The 17329-nt window shown below is 45.5% G+C and overlaps 2 protein-coding genes across 10 annotated transcripts in view; one reads left to right on the top strand and one right to left on the bottom strand.

The window, feature by feature from the left end:
- The window catches only part of RTN4 (reticulon 4), a 62978-nt gene extending 60719 nt beyond the window's left edge, over positions 1–2259 (top strand). For all 5 annotated transcript variants that reach the window (XM_083604914.1, XM_083604911.1, XM_083604913.1 and 2 more), the window contains one exon: positions 1075–2259. In XM_083604914.1, the coding sequence (XP_083461040.1) occupies positions 1075–1117 (43 nt within the window). In that variant the 3' untranslated portion in view covers positions 1118–2259. The remainder of the gene's footprint in view (positions 1–1074) is intronic.
- An 847-nt stretch (positions 2260–3106) lies between these two features.
- EML6 (EMAP like 6) overlaps positions 3107–17329 on the bottom strand; it is a 174812-nt gene continuing 160589 nt past the window's right edge. For all 5 annotated transcript variants that reach the window (XM_083604732.1, XM_083604734.1, XM_083604730.1 and 2 more), the window contains 6 exons: positions 15679–15851; positions 14363–14525; positions 11893–11996; positions 10158–10311; positions 8447–8547; positions 3107–5799 (listed from right to left, as the gene is read on the bottom strand). In XM_083604732.1, coding sequence (XP_083460858.1) covers positions 5775–5799; positions 8447–8547; positions 10158–10311; positions 11893–11996; positions 14363–14525; positions 15679–15851 — 720 coding nt within the window. In that variant the 3' untranslated portion in view covers positions 3107–5774. The remainder of the gene's footprint in view (positions 5800–8446; positions 8548–10157; positions 10312–11892; positions 11997–14362; positions 14526–15678; positions 15852–17329) is intronic.

Genomic DNA, 17329 nt, shown 5'->3' with positions numbered 1-17329 from the left:
CTGTTCTTCTGCTTCTGTTCTCCTTGATCAGGCACCCCCAAACTCAGCCCTCCAGATGTTTTGACACTCCAACTCCCATCATCCCTAGCTAGCAGGACCAGTGGTCAGGGATGATGGGAATTGTAGTCCCAAAACATCTGGAGGGCCGAGTTTAGGGGTGCCTGTCCTTGATGGTCAGCACCCTAATCTCTTTGCTCTGCAGCCTCTTTGTCCGCCTGCACTTTTTACACTGGACTACTTAGGTTGATTTGTTTGTTATATAAAAAATACTTGTACACCGCAATTTGATAAATGAAATTTGAAAATCAAAGTGGTTTGCAGCAGCCACTGTACAATAAAAAACATGTGCAGATTTAAAATTGGAGCTCATCAGCTAACTATTGCAGAAAAATGCTTTCTTAACTGGCAGGATAATTCTCTCTTTTAAAAAAAATAATATTATTTTTTACATAAAATTTCCAAAAAATACATACAACATATTTTCTTATCTTATTCAGTGTTTTGGATTTCCATCAACCACATCTGAAGATTTTTCAATCTTTATCACTTAATCTGCATTTCATTAATTTCACTTACTTTTAATAGTCCTTCACTAATAATTCTCTTCATACTTTTCTTTGCAATATTTCACATAGTCCTCCTTACAAAACCTTTTGCAATCCTACTAGCGTAATCTCTTGATTACAATTGCTTTCCAAACAATTCACATATTTACTCCAGTCCTCTTGAGAATCTCTGATCCCAGAGGTTTCGAATCCTTCCTGTCATCTTACCTAATTCTGCATAGTCCATTAATTTCGTCTACCATTCCTCTTTCGTCGGGAATTCTTCTTGTTTCCATTTCTGTGCCAATAGTACTCTAACTGGCAAGGTAATTCTCAGCCATCATTTAAAAGTTAAAACAGGAGATGCATGTTGAATTTCTGTTGGGAGAGCATTCCACACGGCTGGACCAATGCCACTTAGAGGCTTGGTTTTAGGTCAAATGAGCTTCACCGACTCTGGGGGATTATGGGGTATCGGGGAAGGCAGGAGGCATAACATTTAAAACAACTTGTTTTTGTTTCTTTGCAGGATCCAAGCTAAAATCCCCGGGGTGAAGCGCAAAGCCGAATGAAAAACCTAAAGCAACTTTTATTAAAAATAGGAGTTCATCTTTTAAGTGGGGAAGGGGAGGCATATTCATTTGGATTACGTGGGGAGGGTCAGGGAATAGCAAAACCTTGACATTGCAGTGCAATTTCACAGATCTTTATTTTTTAGCAATGCAGTGTTTTGAGGCGGGGGAAAATAACCTGTTCTTGACTGCCATGTGTGTTCATCATAAGTATTGTAAGCTGCTATGTATGGATTTAAACCTAATCCTCTTTTGCTTCTCCCGTGTGCAGCACTGGTTAACATAACAGATTGGAGAGCTGTGCATTTTATGCTTCAGCCTAGGTAGTCTTGCTGCGTTTCGAGACAGCGCAGTGCCGCTGGAGTGCAGGGAGAGCATTTCAGTTTAGCACTGTCTCTGGTCTGTGTAGGTTGACTGCAGATTTTCTTTAAAAACAAAGAGAGAGATGTGTAGAAGAATATGCCATTAAAGCAAGCTTAAAAAGCCTTGCCCGTTTGGTATCGAGTGTAGCCGTATTGTGCTTTTTAATTTTACTGTTTTATCAATTGCCAATATAAAAGTTATATAAATATATATATATAGTGTTTCACAGCAGCTTAGGATGTCCAGCTCCTCCACAGTGCTTGGAATATCGGAGAACGGAACTGGGTTTTGTTTTGGGTTTTGTTTTAGCTCCATTTAGCTTAAATCTTCAGAAAAAAAACACTAGCATCTATTAAAGAAAGAAAACACCCAACTCTTCTTGCACATTACACAGTTTTCCGCCATAACTTTTGCTGCACAAACCTCCTATAGTCTATTTTGAGTAAATAAGTTTACAGCCTCTCAAAACTCTGGATCTGTGGAAGGAATTTCTGAAGGTGTGACTCCCAAGATCCTTGCGAGGCACTGGCAAGGAATACCCAGCATGCTTGTTCTCCAATGTGCTCGGAATCCTCAGCGCCTGTGCATGGGTCAGCGGGTTGTGCCCCGATGCTGCAAATGTCGTTTGGAAATTTCGAACCTTGTGAATGCAAGAAATTGCAAATGAAAAAAAAATGTATACACTTACGGTTCAAGCTGTATTAAACTAAGTCTGTGGAATGCATTGTGAAATGTAAAAACAAAACAATTTGAGTATCAATAAAGCGTATAGACTTAAATGGTTGTGTGTTGTCTAGCAAATTAAGCATGAGGGCAGGGACCGGCAAATTACAGGTATTCAGCTTGAATGTGCGAATCCTCTCCACCGAAATTATGCTGAGTTGCTGCATGGTGGTAGATTGGTACATGTACTTTGCCACTTACGGCTCCAATTAACCAGTGAAGAAATACTGCAGCAAGTCCATTTCAGTCTCACAGATGACAGCTCCCAGCATCCCTGACCCCATTGTCCATGGCGACTGGGGCTGATGGGAGTTGAAAGGCACCAGCATCTCGCGGACAACATATTGGCTACCTCTGATTTAGTGTTCAAGATCAGGGGGCGGCAAGGTTTATCTCGCCTGGGCCGGTTCACTCCCGCAGAGATTGCTCCGTGGGCTGGATCACATCTGCACCAATGTGATTTCCGGCATCTGCACATACGTGATTTTCTGCACTGCGGAAGCGAGTCCCCGCTCCGCGCTGCGCTGGTTTAGTGCAGCGCACGGGAACTCACTGAGTGGGTGGCTCGGTTCAGGGGCAGTTCGTGGGCTGTTTAAACGACCTTCCCTGGGCTGCTTATGGCCCATGGGCCACAAGTTGCCGACCCCTGTTCAAGACCATGTGACAAAATAAAAAGGCAGCTAGTGTGTGCCACTTCTACTCTCTTTAAAAAAAATAATTTTTTTCCAGAAAAAGTATGTGAATGAGTCACTAGCTTTTATTTATCTGTTCTGGGAACTTTTGACAAATGAGATCTTTGCTGTCTACGATCAATGCTGTAAGAAGAAGGGGCAGCTGGGCAAAGACCAGTCTGCTTGTTTTTGGCGCGCTGCAGACCTCGAATGAAAAATCTTGACACGCAGCTGTTTTCAAATCATAAATCTTTTACTGGATTGCTTGAAAAATAAACTCATGCAAGTACTATTTTAATTTACATTATAATACAGCACCAGGAGCACATTGTTCCTAAAATCAAACCATATAAACAAATACAAACAAATCTCTTCCTGGCGCACACACACATACACACACACTCTATTGCTCTTAAATATTTTTTGCACAATTTCACTACATAGCAATTCATTCTGTCACTTTTTTTTTATTTAAAAAAAGAATTAGGATACAATCAATATGAAAAGGCCAGCATTACAACATAGGCAAACAAGGTGACCATCTGACATCAACGGCTCGATATGATTACACTCGATATGATTACAGAAAGGCTTCCTTAACAGAGAAAAGTATGGGAATAAGACTGCATAGGGACCTGCGTGTCGGAAATCATAGAGGCATGTAAGGCATTAATATATCCTATTGATCGACTCTTGACAAATGGTAGCACTTTTGCACATTGATCCCCTCTCCTACCCCTCTGGAGAATTCTCCAGTTTTATTTTGGCTCTCTCTTAAACCTGGGAGTGAGCTGCTTACCCGCGTGGCTTTCCTCAAGCAGAGCTTGTTGGAACAAAGATATTTGCACGTCAAACCTTGCTGCTTGTCCCTTTGCAGGGAGGCTATCTGTTTGCAGAGTATTGCTAGCAAAAGGAGGATGCAGTGGCCTCTTTCAGCAGCTGGTGGTGGCCCCTGCCTGACTTAGCGAAGAGGATAGGAGGAACCCTTTCCCTTCATTGGCCAGCTAACTATTGCAGCCTTAACCATAGCACCCGAACCCAGTAAGGTAAAGGTAAAGGGACCCCTGACGATTAGGTCCAGTCGTGGCCGACTCTGGGGTTGCGGTGCTCATCTCGCTTTATTGGCCGAGGAAGCCGGCGTACAGCTTCCGGGTCATGTGGCCAGCATGACTAAGCCGCTTCTGGTGAACCAGAGCAGCACACGGAAACGCCATTTACCTTCCCACCGGAGTGGTACCTATTTATCTACTTGCACTTTGACGTGCTTTCGAACTGCTAGGTTGGCAGGAGCAGGGACTGAGCAACGGGAGCTCACCCCGTTGCAGGGATTCGAACCGTCGACCTTCTGATAGGCAAGTCCTAGGCTCTGTGGTTTAACCCACAGCGCCACCCGCGTCCCAGTACCTTGGGGCAAAAGGATCTTTCCATTTCTTCCCTGTAACTCCATTATGAAGTGGAGGAAACTGAACCTGTAATCTTCCAAGTATAGGAGGCATGTTCTACCACTGCTATTGGATTTTTCTGGGTGAGGAACAAAATTCTGCAGCTTCTTGGTCCCCTGCCTGAGAGCCTGTGTGTGTAGCTGCCGATTTGTTTGCCAAATCTTTGGAACAAAGGTGGGGGAAGGTTTATTTATCAAAGCATTGCCGTTATTGGCCCCGATCTAGAAACGCAGCGGGAAAAGGTTCTTCTGCAAGTGGGAGGGGGCCAGAAAGAGAATAATCTCTCCCTTTTCCTTACGGAAACCTGAGTAGGAGTTGACCAACATCCAGAGGACCACAAGGCCCCCATTCGTATCCTCAAGACTGTGTTAGATATATTGCAGATTTGACAGGCAGCTATTTATAAGAGACTTTCCTTGCACCCCACCCACTCTTGTTAAAAGAACCAGCTGAGACTCAAGTTAAAATACTGAGACTGATTAAATGCAAAAGAAGAGGGAATTGAACATCGAGGGTGGGAGGGCAGGAGGGGGAATGACTTTGTCAGCCCTCGTCAGTTGTGGAAGTTGTAGCACCGAGAGTAGAAAGCAGACACAGGCAGGAAGCCTGTAGCACTGGCAAAGCTTTCAAAAGGCACTTCATAGAAAACTGGCAAATGAACTTATTTTTAAAACCAGAAATATTTGGGGAGGGGAGGGGGGAATGATAATTTGGTCAGTATAAAATTAGCCATGGCTCAAAGCTTTCTTTACTCCGAAGGCGTCCCTTGCCCAATAAGGTTTTGTAGTGGGTGGTTTCAAAATGGTTTGGTTTATGAAAGAACATGAATACTTTTAAAAAATAATCTTCAAATCGCAACTCGTTTTGTTGGCAAAAAGGCTACTGAAGCTTAAGTTTGCACTATGGGCTAGGCTTTGCAGATTAGGACACTTGATTTTCAGCAAGAGAGGTTCAGAATCATAGAGTTGGGAGGGACCCCCCCCCAAAAAAATTATCTAGTCCCACCCCCTGCAATGCAGGAATCTCACCTGAAGCACCCATGACAGATAGCCGTCAGCGCAAACCAAACTGGGCACCCTTCAGTCTTAAGGACCAAATCAATTACCGTATTTTTCCGCCTATAAGACACCCCCATGTATAATTCGCCCCCTATTTTTGGGGACTCCAAATTAAGAAAACGGGGGGAGATCTATCCGTGTGTAAGATGCCCCCAAATTTCGGACATTATTTTTAAGGGAAAAAACCTAGTCATATATGGAAAAATACGGTAATTTTCCCTTCTTTCACAATGGTTGAATGGTTTGGGGATGGTTGTGGCATCCAACGTAGGTCAATTTTCACACATTTAGAATCTACGCAGCGTTTGTAACAAAGCCGCCTGCTGAAGTCTTGGGAGACATCCCTGTTTGGCACTCACGTGGCGGTGGTAGCAAGAGCGGCACTGGAGGAAATTGACCTTCAAAGGCATCGCCATACGAATACACTAGAAAGGAAGAAATGTCAATTACCATCTGTGTGCACATGTGTGGTTGAAATCAAGACTTCTGCAAAACAAACTGGCAACCTGGCTCTGCCCTCCAACTTCCTTATCTGCATGGTTATTCTAATTCAAGAAATATACCCCATCCAGCAATACATGCTATATAGTCGGACCTTGGAAGTCGAACGGAATCCGTTCCAGAAGTCTATTCAACTTCCAAAATGTTTGGAAACCAAAGTGCGGCTTCTGATTGGCTGCAGGAAGTTCCTGCAGCCAATCAGAACATGCAGAACTTGCGTCAGATGTTCGGGTTCCAAAAGAACATTCGAAAGCCGGAATGTTCACTTCCGGGTTCTGATTGTTCGGGAGCTGATTTGTTTGGGAGCCAAGGTGTTTGACAGCCAAGGTATGACTTTATATTAAAAGTGAATCTCTACAGGCCATAAGACTTCAGATGCATCCTCTCAGACCTAGAATTTGTTCCTCTGGAGCAAATGGCATCTTCTCCATGCCAGACTCTTGCAGCTGTTTAGTGACTCAGATCCGCCCCCCAAATTCCTTCCAATGACACAGGGAAGACAGTTGAATATGACTTGGGGCATTAAGGCAAGCCAGGGACATGAAAGACTTCAAACCTGAATAGTGAGGGTTAATTTTTCATTTTATTTTTTACTAGTTTAACATTTCTATTTCTGACATGGAGGCTCTTTGGTAATCGCTGCACCTCTCATTCTTGTAAGAACCCAGACACGTACGTTGCAATTTGGTAGATGAAGGAACAGAGGATGGCAGAGATATTGGCTTACCAGTGACCTGGGTTCACAAATCCAATTTTGCCTGCGTGCAACATTCAATCCGGGCTGCCTAATGTCTTGAGCGATGCCCTTTGGTTTGCTTCCTACATGTTCACTGAGTTTAAGCATTTCCAACATTTCCTTGCGACGGTAACAACTGTTCCGTTTATTTATGGCCTTCTCTTTAGACGGGGCCCTGCTGCACCCCTCCTGCTGCTCAATGTTGCTTTCCTGGCTTGCAAGAGGAAACAAAAGTGGTGCAAGCACTCTCCTCTCACTCAGTAGAGGGAAAGCAAGGGAGGGAGGGGTGCAAAAGCAGACGGATCAGGCCCAAAGGTCTATTTTTCTGTAGCCCGAGGGCTCCACTCCCTGACTGGGGGCCACATTTTTGTACAGTAGGCAAGTTTCTCCCTCGTCAGCCTCCATTCCGATGGGCAAGAAGCATGATCAGAATTCACATCCCAGCCAGATGGCGAAACCCAAGGAAGGTGCAGCCAGGGAGGATCAAAGGATGTCAAGGGAGCCGGCTGTGGAAGGGGCCTGGTCTGGGGAGAGTCGCAAGGGCTGAGGGCTGCATGCACCTCCTAAGCCTGAGGTTCTCCAGCCCTGCTCTGGAGGAATGGAAAAGAGGAATACAGTGGTACCTCTGGATGTGAACAGGATCCGTTCCAGAGCCCCGTTCGCATCCTGAACCGAACGTAAGACGTGACTGCGCATCTGCGCGTTTTGCCGCTTCCGCACATGTGCATGACGTCATTTTGAGCGTCTGCGCATGTGCAAGTGGCGAAATCCAGAAGTAACGTGCTCAGTTACTTCCGGGTCGCCGCAGAGCGCAACTCGTAAATATTTAAGCTGAAGCGTATTCATCCTGAGGTATGACTGTAAAATGCTTAACAGATGGCTGCCTTTCATTGAGGGAGATCATTGAGCCCATCCAGCTAAGTACTGTGTGAACTAGAGGTGAGGATCCTCAGGCTCAGGGCTGGAATGTGGCCCCTGGGCTTCTTTATCTGGCCCTCAGAAGTATCCCCACCCAAGTGCTTTTGCCTGGCTGGAATGTGTCCTTGCACTCGAATAATCACAGAATCATAGAATCTTAGAGTTGGAAGAGACTCTTGAGTGTCACCTAGTACAACCCCCAGCATTGCAGGAACCTCAACTAAAGCATCCATGACAGATGGCTGCCCAGCCTCTGCTTTTAAATTTCCAAGAAGAAGAAGAAGAAGGGTTTGGATTTGATATCCCGCTTTATCACTACCTGAAGGAGTCTCAAAGTGGCTCACAATCTCCTTTCCCTTCCTCCCCCACAACAAACACTCTGTGAGGTGAGTGGGGATGAGGGACTTCAGAGAAGTGTGACTAGCCCAAGGTCACCCAGCAGCTGCATGTGGAGGAGCGGAGACGCGAACCCGGCTCCCCAGATTACGAATCTACTGCTCTTAACCACTACACCACATTGGCTCCCACACTGGTCCACAACCTTCCGAGGGAGACTGTTCCACTTGTCTGCATGGAAGATACAGAATGGTTTGTGAGGAATCCAGCCTACTGCAGAAAGGCAAAGTTTACATCCTTTGCTCTGCCCAACTGCTGACTTGCTCCAGCAAAGGGTTGTGTGTCTCTTTGCCACCATTTCCTACAGCAGCTTGTAGGATCTGGCGGTTAGCACTGACTTCTTCCGTTTGATATTCTTTTATCCTCTCCACCACAAGAGCTCAAAGCAATGTCTTTTCGCCTCCCAAGAGCCTTGCGAAGCAGGCTAAGTTAAGCGTGAATCTCCCAGCGGGGACCCAAACTCCGCTTTCTCACACCCAAACCCAACACTCAGCTCGGCATAAACAAATGCAAAAAGTTACCTGCAATCATCCCCTCCGGTGCTGATAACGTACTTGTCATCGTGAGAGAAGCGTATGTTGGTGACGTGAGCCGAATGGCCGAAGTAACGCTTGTGCTTGGCCTGTTGGGAAAAGGCAAGGTTTCTCTCACACACAAAAAGCACCATCTCGTTCCATCCACATTGGCAACTGCGGTGTTTTCTAATCGTCAGAATGCAATGAAGACTGACTACATTGATCACGGGCATCTGAACACTTCTGAGAACCCACAATATGGTTCTATAAACGGGCATCTCCCTCCTCATGTGTGTTTAACTTGAGCACGACTGCATATATGCGTGGTGTTGGGGGGAAAATAAATAAATCAATTTAAACTCCAAAAAGGCACAAAAGAGACAAAAACACCCTGGAAAGAGCAGAAAAACAGCTAGTGATTGCAGGAGTCTACTTCTGAATCACAGCCAGGCACTTCGGGGTACTGGTCTACCTCCCTTGTCGTCATTTCCAAATCGTCCTCCTGTGATAAGGAAGACAGAGAGCCACCTTTGCTACCATTTATCCCCGTCTGGTTTTTTAAAGGAGGTTTTCAAGGGTTTCCAGAAGTTTAGAGAGGGGTTTACAGGCTTTGTAGATGGTGTTCCCCACTATACATGATTTCACCTATATGCTGTAAGTGGGGAGACAGAAGCCTGAACCGAGGATTTGGCGGGGCAGGGGCGGAATGCAACTTGGTTTGCCTTTAAAGGTGAACCTATATAACTTGCACTGTTTGAAACAATGTGTGAACCAAAACAAGAGCCACCCTTTGAGATTCTCAGTTCCTCAGATTTTGCAGTGCAATTCTACAGTTAAGTAATGTGTTTGACAATGCATACGTTAGGATAAATATGCAGATATTCATGAAAATAACATGCAGGAAATGTATTGGGGGGAATTGCTTTGCAAAAATGTTCATATTTGGAGAAATTAGCATCCCAAAATGTGTATATTGGGAGAAATTTGCATGAAGATGCTGATGAATTCTCAGAAGGACTTAAAAATAAATAAATCACAAGATGATGTGGAGAATTGAACTTAAGACTGGGGAAAATGACAAGCTGAAATTCTCACATCTAACCATCTCTGGTAGATGCAACCAGGAATAAACTGGAGAGAAAAAGTTCTCACAGTGTCCCAAATCTTTTATTGCTGTGTGGCACAGTTTGGAAACAAGAAATTCCTGTCCTGGGGGCAGTAAAAATGTAAAGGTAAAGGACCCCTGACAGTTAAGTCCAGTTGCGAACGACTCTGGGGTTGTGGTGCTTATTTCACTTTACTGGCCAAGGGAACTGACATTTGTCCGCAGACAGTTTTCCTGGGTCATGTGGCCAGCACGACTAAGTCGCTTCTGGCAAAACCAGAGCAGTGCACAGAAACGCCGTTTACCTTCCTGCCGGAGTGGTACCTATTTATCTACTTGCACTTTTGACATGCTTTAGACCTGCTAGGTTGGCAGGAGCTGGGACTGAACAACGGGAGCTCACCCCGTCATGGGGATTCCCTGCAAAAATATATACTACTACAGTTTCCTTCTTTGCCAGATGCCTGGCCTCCAAAATGCACCAGGCAATTAAAAAATATATATTTTTGGCATTCTAAGAAAATTTTCTCTCTCGTTTATTCATGAATTCAGCATCTCACCCCGTTTTCTGATTCTGTGCACAGACACCACAAAGCTAGAAAGCCAACTTACAAATTTTTCAGTGCAGGGGAAGTCAAAGAGTTTGACTAGTCCAAAGTCGTCCCCGGAGACAATGTTCAGTCCAGCGTGGGTTACGCAAGCACAGTTGACGTCTGCCTTATCCGCATTTCGAGGCCAAATACCAATGACTTCATCTCCAAGGATACTGCTCCAATGGTGAAAGACGAAAGAAAAAAGATAGTATAGCATTAGGGCAATGTGTTTCTGAAGACAGTAAAGCCCTTAGGGAGCCAGGTATGTTGTTGTTGTTTTTTAAAGAAAAAATATACTGAGATCTCTCAGAGAAGATGCTTTTGGCAGCACAGAGGCAGCCAGTCCAAACGTGTTGGCATCCATCTGTCTCGAAAGACAATGGAGTGTACCTCTGGGAGCGAAGTGAAATTGCTGGGGAATCACAGCAGCTGCTGTGGCTGCAGAGACCAGAAACTCATAACTGCTGCCTGCCATGTCATTTTTGCTACGTTAGCAACACCAAAGTGACCTCTCCGGGGTGCAAGCCTGGAGAGTGTATGGAGGTCCTGAGCTGCCCAAACAACAAGACCCTGCCTTGGCCTCATTTTTGTGTATGGGATGTAATCCATTGGTACAGTCAAATGCAACATTCTTCATTTCCCTAGCATGGGCACAGGCAGGGGGACATCCAGTCAGTGTAACTTTCTGTTCCACTGGTCTGGAGCGTCTTCCCCCTGCATGTGATCTGGGAGATGGGCATGGCTCTGGCTGACTCCCTAAAAGAGCCGAGTCTTGCAGCCATTTTCTCAGTCTACTTTTGTCTTTCTATTGTCTTGCTATTCTTTTGCTGCCATGCTGCTCTCCTGCAGCCATTTTGCTATCTGAATGTAATTCTGCTGTCTGCTGGCTCTCTGCCAGCAACACGAGTTCATTCTCCATATGAGATGAACTCACAGTTTGTTGTGTAACCATTAAGCAAAGCCCGCCTTTCAGGGATCAAATCGTGAACTGAAATGTGAGTAAACTTTTTGTTACTTTGCTCAGAAGGACTCTTGTGCCTTTATTCTTTTAAGAAGGATCAAAGGGGACACCAGGAAATAATCTTAACTAGGAGATTCAAACGAATCTGCAATCTAGTTTCCAGCTTTATTGAAGGGGAATCGGCTCTGCTACATCACTTATTGGTGTGAGTGAAGGAAGGATATTACTTACTCAATATATCCTTTCCTACTGTCCTTAACAGTCCCACAATGTGGTCCAAAGGAAAGCAGAGCAATACGTTTGGCACCAGCTTGGCCTGCAGGAGTTGCTGGAAGGAGGCGTACAAGGTGCTACCCAACTGCCTTAGGGACAGCACTCCAGATTTGTGTAGGATTTACTCCTCAGCCTTTTCTTCTCCCAATTAGTTTCCAGCAAACTGACTGGGGTGGAGAACAGGGTGTACTTTTTGTCACCCATTACAAGTGGGTGAATTCTTACTGGGTGAGATTAGGAACATAGGAGTCTGCGTTGCATTATACTAGAGTCAGATCATTGGCCAGCTTAGTTCATTATTGTCCACAAAGACTTGCAGCAGCTCTTCATGGTTCCAGGCAAGGGACACTTCCAAGCCCTACCTGGAGACGCCGGGAATCCAACCCGAGACCTTCTGCATGCAAAGCGGATGCTCTACCACTGAGCTATGGCTCACGATGCTGCTCTCCTGCCACCCATCCCTTGTATCTCTTGTTTCTGTACCACCGTGAAGCTCACAGCTTTTTTTGTGCCGCATCACCTTGTCCAGGTGGCCCAGGTGATCTTCCCGATGAAGGCTGCGTCCGTCACCTGCTTCCCTAATGGCACCTCGTGGACTTGGCGTTTATAGGCACCGGTTGATACCTGAGGGAGGCAAGACATCATGATCGTCACACGGATGGTGCCAAAACACTTGGTCCCCATGTCTAGCACCTACCACGGCAGCTAGCAATGCCATAGGTCTGCAGCTCTCCTTAATGAAACACAGTTCTCTAAAAGAAAATATGAAGGAATTAATCTGCAACCCGGACAAATGCATATGCTAAGTGGCATTTCTGTGTTGACAAATGCAGGCTCACGGATTATGACTCTGTGCCTGTTTTGCTTTATCTGAGATATAAGCAGGGAAAGGTAACAGAATCAGAGAATTGTAGAGTTGGAAGGGACCTCAAAAGCCATAATAATAACAATAACAATAACAATAATAATAATAATTATTTATACCCCACCCATCTGGCTGGGTTTCCCCAGCCACTCTGGGCGGCTTCCAACAGAATATTAAAATACAATAGTCTATTAAACATCAAAAGCTTCCCTAAACAGGGCTGCCTTCAGATGCCTTCTAAAAGTCTGGTAGTTGTTTTTCTCTTTGACATCTGGTGGGAGGGTGCTCCACAGGGCAGGCGCCACTACCAAGAAGGCCCTTTGTCTGCTTCCCTGTAACTTGGCTTCTCGCAGCGAGGGAACTGCCAGAAGGCCCTTGGCGCTGGACCTCATTCCTGCAATGAAGGAATCTCAGCTAAAGCATCCATGACAGATGACCACCCAACCTCTGCTTTAAAACCTCCAAGGAAGGAGAGTCCACAACCTTCTGAGGGAGACCGTTCCACTGTCGAACATTTCTTACTGTCAGAAAGGCCACTACAGATCTTGAGTACCATGCCTTGCCACCCTGTTCTGTCTTCGTTGAGACTTGTGCCACAAATGAGCTCAGCTCCAGGGAAGCACATTCACAGAGTCACGCACGTTTTATTCCCATTTATACAGCTTTCTCTATATGTACGAAAGGTCATTTCGCACATTCTTCAGAGAAAACCTTCTGACGTCCATGCAGTGTCTGCAATGCAGGAATCTGAGTAGGAAACAATGGCTAGGATTTGCTGTGCTGGCTGTCAGGCTACTTAATGCTCTACGTTTTTTCTGTGTCAAGTGTGAATGTGACAAATGTGACTGAAGCACATGCATCACATGAAATTCCTTGAAATGGCTTGTTCCCTTTGGCTTAGCTTTCACTCTGCCAATGAACTTTTGCCTGGCCTGAACCATGTCAGACTGAAGTTAGGAATTCACTCTATCACATTAAACCCTTGTGGAAAAGCATTTCTGCACATTAAGAACAGGTATGTACAGGTCAGACCCATAGCTAGGTGATCTTGGCAGAACCATCCACATCAGGCTTCCTCAAACTCGGCCGTCCAGATATTTCTGGCCTACAACTCCCATGATCCCTAGCTAGCAGGACCAGTGGCCAGGGATGATGGGAATTGTAGTCTCAAAACAATTGGAGGGCCGGGTTTGAGGAAGCCTGGTACAGATTGTGCCCCCTAGCCATGGACAAATTAGCTCTTCTTTCTGCCTCTCCTCCAACCACCCTCCCTCCACCCATTCAATTTACCCTCTGTTTAAAACCTTTTATTATGAGACAATAATTGATATTTTTATTTATAGACATATTTATGGACATATTTTTAGCCTCCCCTCGCCTGTGCCCCTGACGGGAGCCCACCTCACCCCCCCTAGCTACGGCCCTGATCAGGGTGAAGGATATTCCAGGCTTGCCTTCTGCCTGACATGTTAGTTTTCTATGTGCAGGGAATATCTGTACCACAGGCATTATAACAGCAGCATTTTGATCTATGAAACGTAAGGCTGCCTATTTTCATTCACTGCCTTCTTTCCCTCTTCTCTGCCTCTCTGCTTTTGTTTTATAGGCATTTAAATAACCATATACAGTCATACCTCGGGTTGAAGTAGCTTCGGGCTATGTATTTTCGGGTTGCGCGATGCGGCGACCCAGAAGTAACGGAGCGCGTTACTTCTAGGTTTCGCCGCTCACGCATGCGCAGATGGTCAAAATGACGTCATGTGCATGCGCAGAAGCGGCGAATTGCGACCCGCGCAAGTGCAGATGCGGGTTGTGTTTGCTTCTGGATGCGAACAGGGGTCCAGAATGGATCCCATTCACATCCAGAGGTACCACTGTATAAGCAGCGTATTCATATTGTCAATAAATAAATACATTTATAGCCTGGCCTTTCACCATGTGGTCCCAGGGTGGGTTGTATGCAGCTCATTACAATTAAACCACCCGACTGCAAGAAGGCGATATTTTGCATCAAGAATCCATTTCATCCGGGACACTATCACCAGTATGGAGCCTTCTATATCAGAAGAGCTGTAAATTTTAATTTCGAAAATAGAAAAGAGAAGAAATGAAGGCAAAAACCTACCTGAATGTATCTGCTGTCTGCGGAAAAATCCATCTGAATGACAAAGCTTGGGATGTCTTTACAGTAGCCGATGCGGTTCAAGGTTGTGCCTTGGGTGAGATCGTAGAAGTCAACGGTGTGTTCCTGTGAGCCCACTGCCAGGAACCGGTTATCAGGGCTGATTCTGCACAGCAAAACAAGAAGGAGCAGGGATTTGTTAAGACAGTGCCGGGCCATGAAGTGTTAGGAGAGTTCCTTGCTTGGGAAAAGGCTACACATGATGCTTGGCAAATGATACTTTAGAATGCCTTTCGTTCCTGGGAAGATCATCTGTGGTTTGTTGAGTGGTGCTCAGGTGGTTTGGAAAGCTGTTTTTAAATAAGATGTATGTTCCGGTCAATACAGAGTTTTCATTTCTTTTACAGGTATGGGGAGAGGAAGCCAAAAGTTGTGTGACATAAGACCCTTGAAGATATTTATCCAACCCAATCCTATCTCCTTAAGACAAGATCCTGCTACAGCTTCCAGATCTGCTCAAAAGCACGGCAAGAGAAGACTTTCCTCCCCCCACTGCCCAAATAATTCCCCCACTCCTCAGATTATCTGGCATTTCAGCGCAACTTTATTTGTGGTCATGGGACCTGCAAAGGACAGGCTACAGAGCGGAATGGAGTTTCTGCCTAATTAAATTTCCCTTGGAAATCCCTTTGCTCAACAGCTGCAGTATTTGTTCCAGGGGAGATCTTATTTTAGAGATCATCTCCCCCCCCCCCCTTGAGGCTGCCCACTTGCTGAAGCCACCTTCAAGAGCCCCAATCTGTATTCCCTTGAGTCACAAAGTGAGGACATTGATGGAAGCAGCAGCGCTTTCTTGGTGGTGGCCCCGTGATTATAAAGAATATCACTCGAGAGGTGTGGTTAGGGGTTCCATATGGTTCTGCAAGGCCTATCTGATCAGAGTCATTGCTCTCAATGCACTTATTGTTCTTTGGCTGGCTAGCAAGAACTAGGGATGGCTATGGAATAGCTGTTTTATTAGCTTTACGGTTTCTTGAAGTTCTTGAAGCCAATGTAGTACCGTCCAAATGTTGTGGACAACTCCCATTATCCCTGACCACTGGTCATCTTGGCTTGGAGTGATGGGAATTTAGTCCGCAACATCTGGAGGGCCCCACATTACCTATCCTAGGCTTAGTTTGAACTAATGCCACCTGGACAATGCTTTCCAAAGATAACAAGCCATTAGGAAGCACCACACGGTGCAAAACCAAATGACTCACGAGCCCGTCAGTTGCACTTCTGCCCATCTTGGTCACCCCACAACCTAGCCAAAATACCTGATGTCCTGGATGGCAGACTTGCGGTCTCTTTTCTTGCCCCACACTTTAAGGCTGTTCACGAGCAAAATGATGAACTCTCCGTTCTTCATGCCGATGGCGACCATTTCGCCGTCAGGGCTGTAGGCGGCACATCTGGCAGCATGGCCCAGATTCACTTTGTTCAGAAGTTTCTGTGGGATGGAGACAGCGACACTTTGCTTCAGGGCATCATTTACAACTCAAGACACTTACACACACACACACACACACACACACACACACACATACTTCATCCTCATTCAGCTACACCAGTTCGTGCAGCTGAACAGTGCTGGCATCAACCTTCTGACTGGGACTTTGAACCCAATCTCAGTTTCTGGATCAGGAGTCGAACCATGCACACTGCATGGTTCTTCATGCAGTCAGGGATACAAGCAGGGAAGTTAGTTTCTGCATGCATATGCCCCTTAACTGGGTTGTGGCGATATTTACAAAGATATCATAAGAATGTAAAAAGAGTCCTACAGAATCAGTCCAAAGCAAGACCAGATTTAGGCATAGCTGTCAACGTTTCCCCTTTTTTTAAGGGAAATTCCCTTATTCCGAATAGGATTCCTCGCAAGAAAAGGGAAAAGTTGACAGCTATGGATTTAGGTTTGATGAAGCCCTAAGCTACTGAAGGTAATGGGGCCCTTTATATGTCCAGCTGTCCTCTGTCAACAACAAATTGTCACTGTTTTTTGTGTTGAATATATGCTATATGGTAATTTATGGGCCTAATAGGTATCTAAAGCCATTTGCACATAACAAAATATGTATTTTATCAAAGTAATTGATAAAGAAATGAGGAAACCAGTGATATTTTAGGGAGCAGGCTAGCAGGCGGGGCCCATTACTTACATCATAGGAGCCTACACAACACAAAACTCTGTTGCTGTATGTAGGTTTTATTTTATTTGGTTTTTTTTATCTTATATTTTTGAAATGTACATCCAGTTGTTTTTTCCTTTAAATTTTTTTTTGGGGGCCCCAAGGGAGTGGGGCCCTAAGCTATAGCTTTTTTTAGCTTATACGTAAATCTGGCACTAAGGGACATGGGTGGCACTGTGGGTTAAACCACAGAGCCTAGGTCTTGCCAATCAGAAGGTCAGCGGTTTGAATCCCCGCGACGGGATGAACTCCCGTCGCTCAGTCCCTGCTCCTGCCAACTTAGCAGTTCGAAAGCACCTCAAAGTGCAAGTAGATAAATAGGTACCGCTCCGGTGGGAAGGTAAACGATGTTTCCGTGTGCTGCTCTGGTTCTCCAGAAGTGGCTTAGTCATGCTGGCCACATGACCCGGAAGATGTATGCTGGCTCCCTCGGCCAATAAAGCGAGATGAGCGCCGCAAACCCAGAGTTGGTCACGACTGGACCTAATGGTCAGGGATCGCTTTACCTTTAAATCTGGCACTGGTCCAAAGGCCTATTTAGTCCAGGAGCCTGTTCTCACAGTGACCCACTGGATGTCAACATAAGCAGGTAACCACCTCCACTTTCTCCCCTTGTGAATCTGCCTCTAAGCCTGAAGGTGTTATCCTGGCAAGCAGCCATTGATAGCTTTATTCTCCATGAATTTGTTTAATTTTCTTTTGAAGCCCTTCGACACAGGAGGCCATACTGTGGTAGTTT

This window comes from Podarcis filfolensis (genome assembly GCF_964270895.1).
Source record: "Podarcis filfolensis genome assembly, chromosome: 3".
Classification (NCBI taxonomy): domain Eukaryota; kingdom Metazoa; phylum Chordata; class Lepidosauria; order Squamata; family Lacertidae; genus Podarcis; species Podarcis filfolensis.
This window is presented reverse-complemented; position numbering and strand designations above follow the sequence as displayed.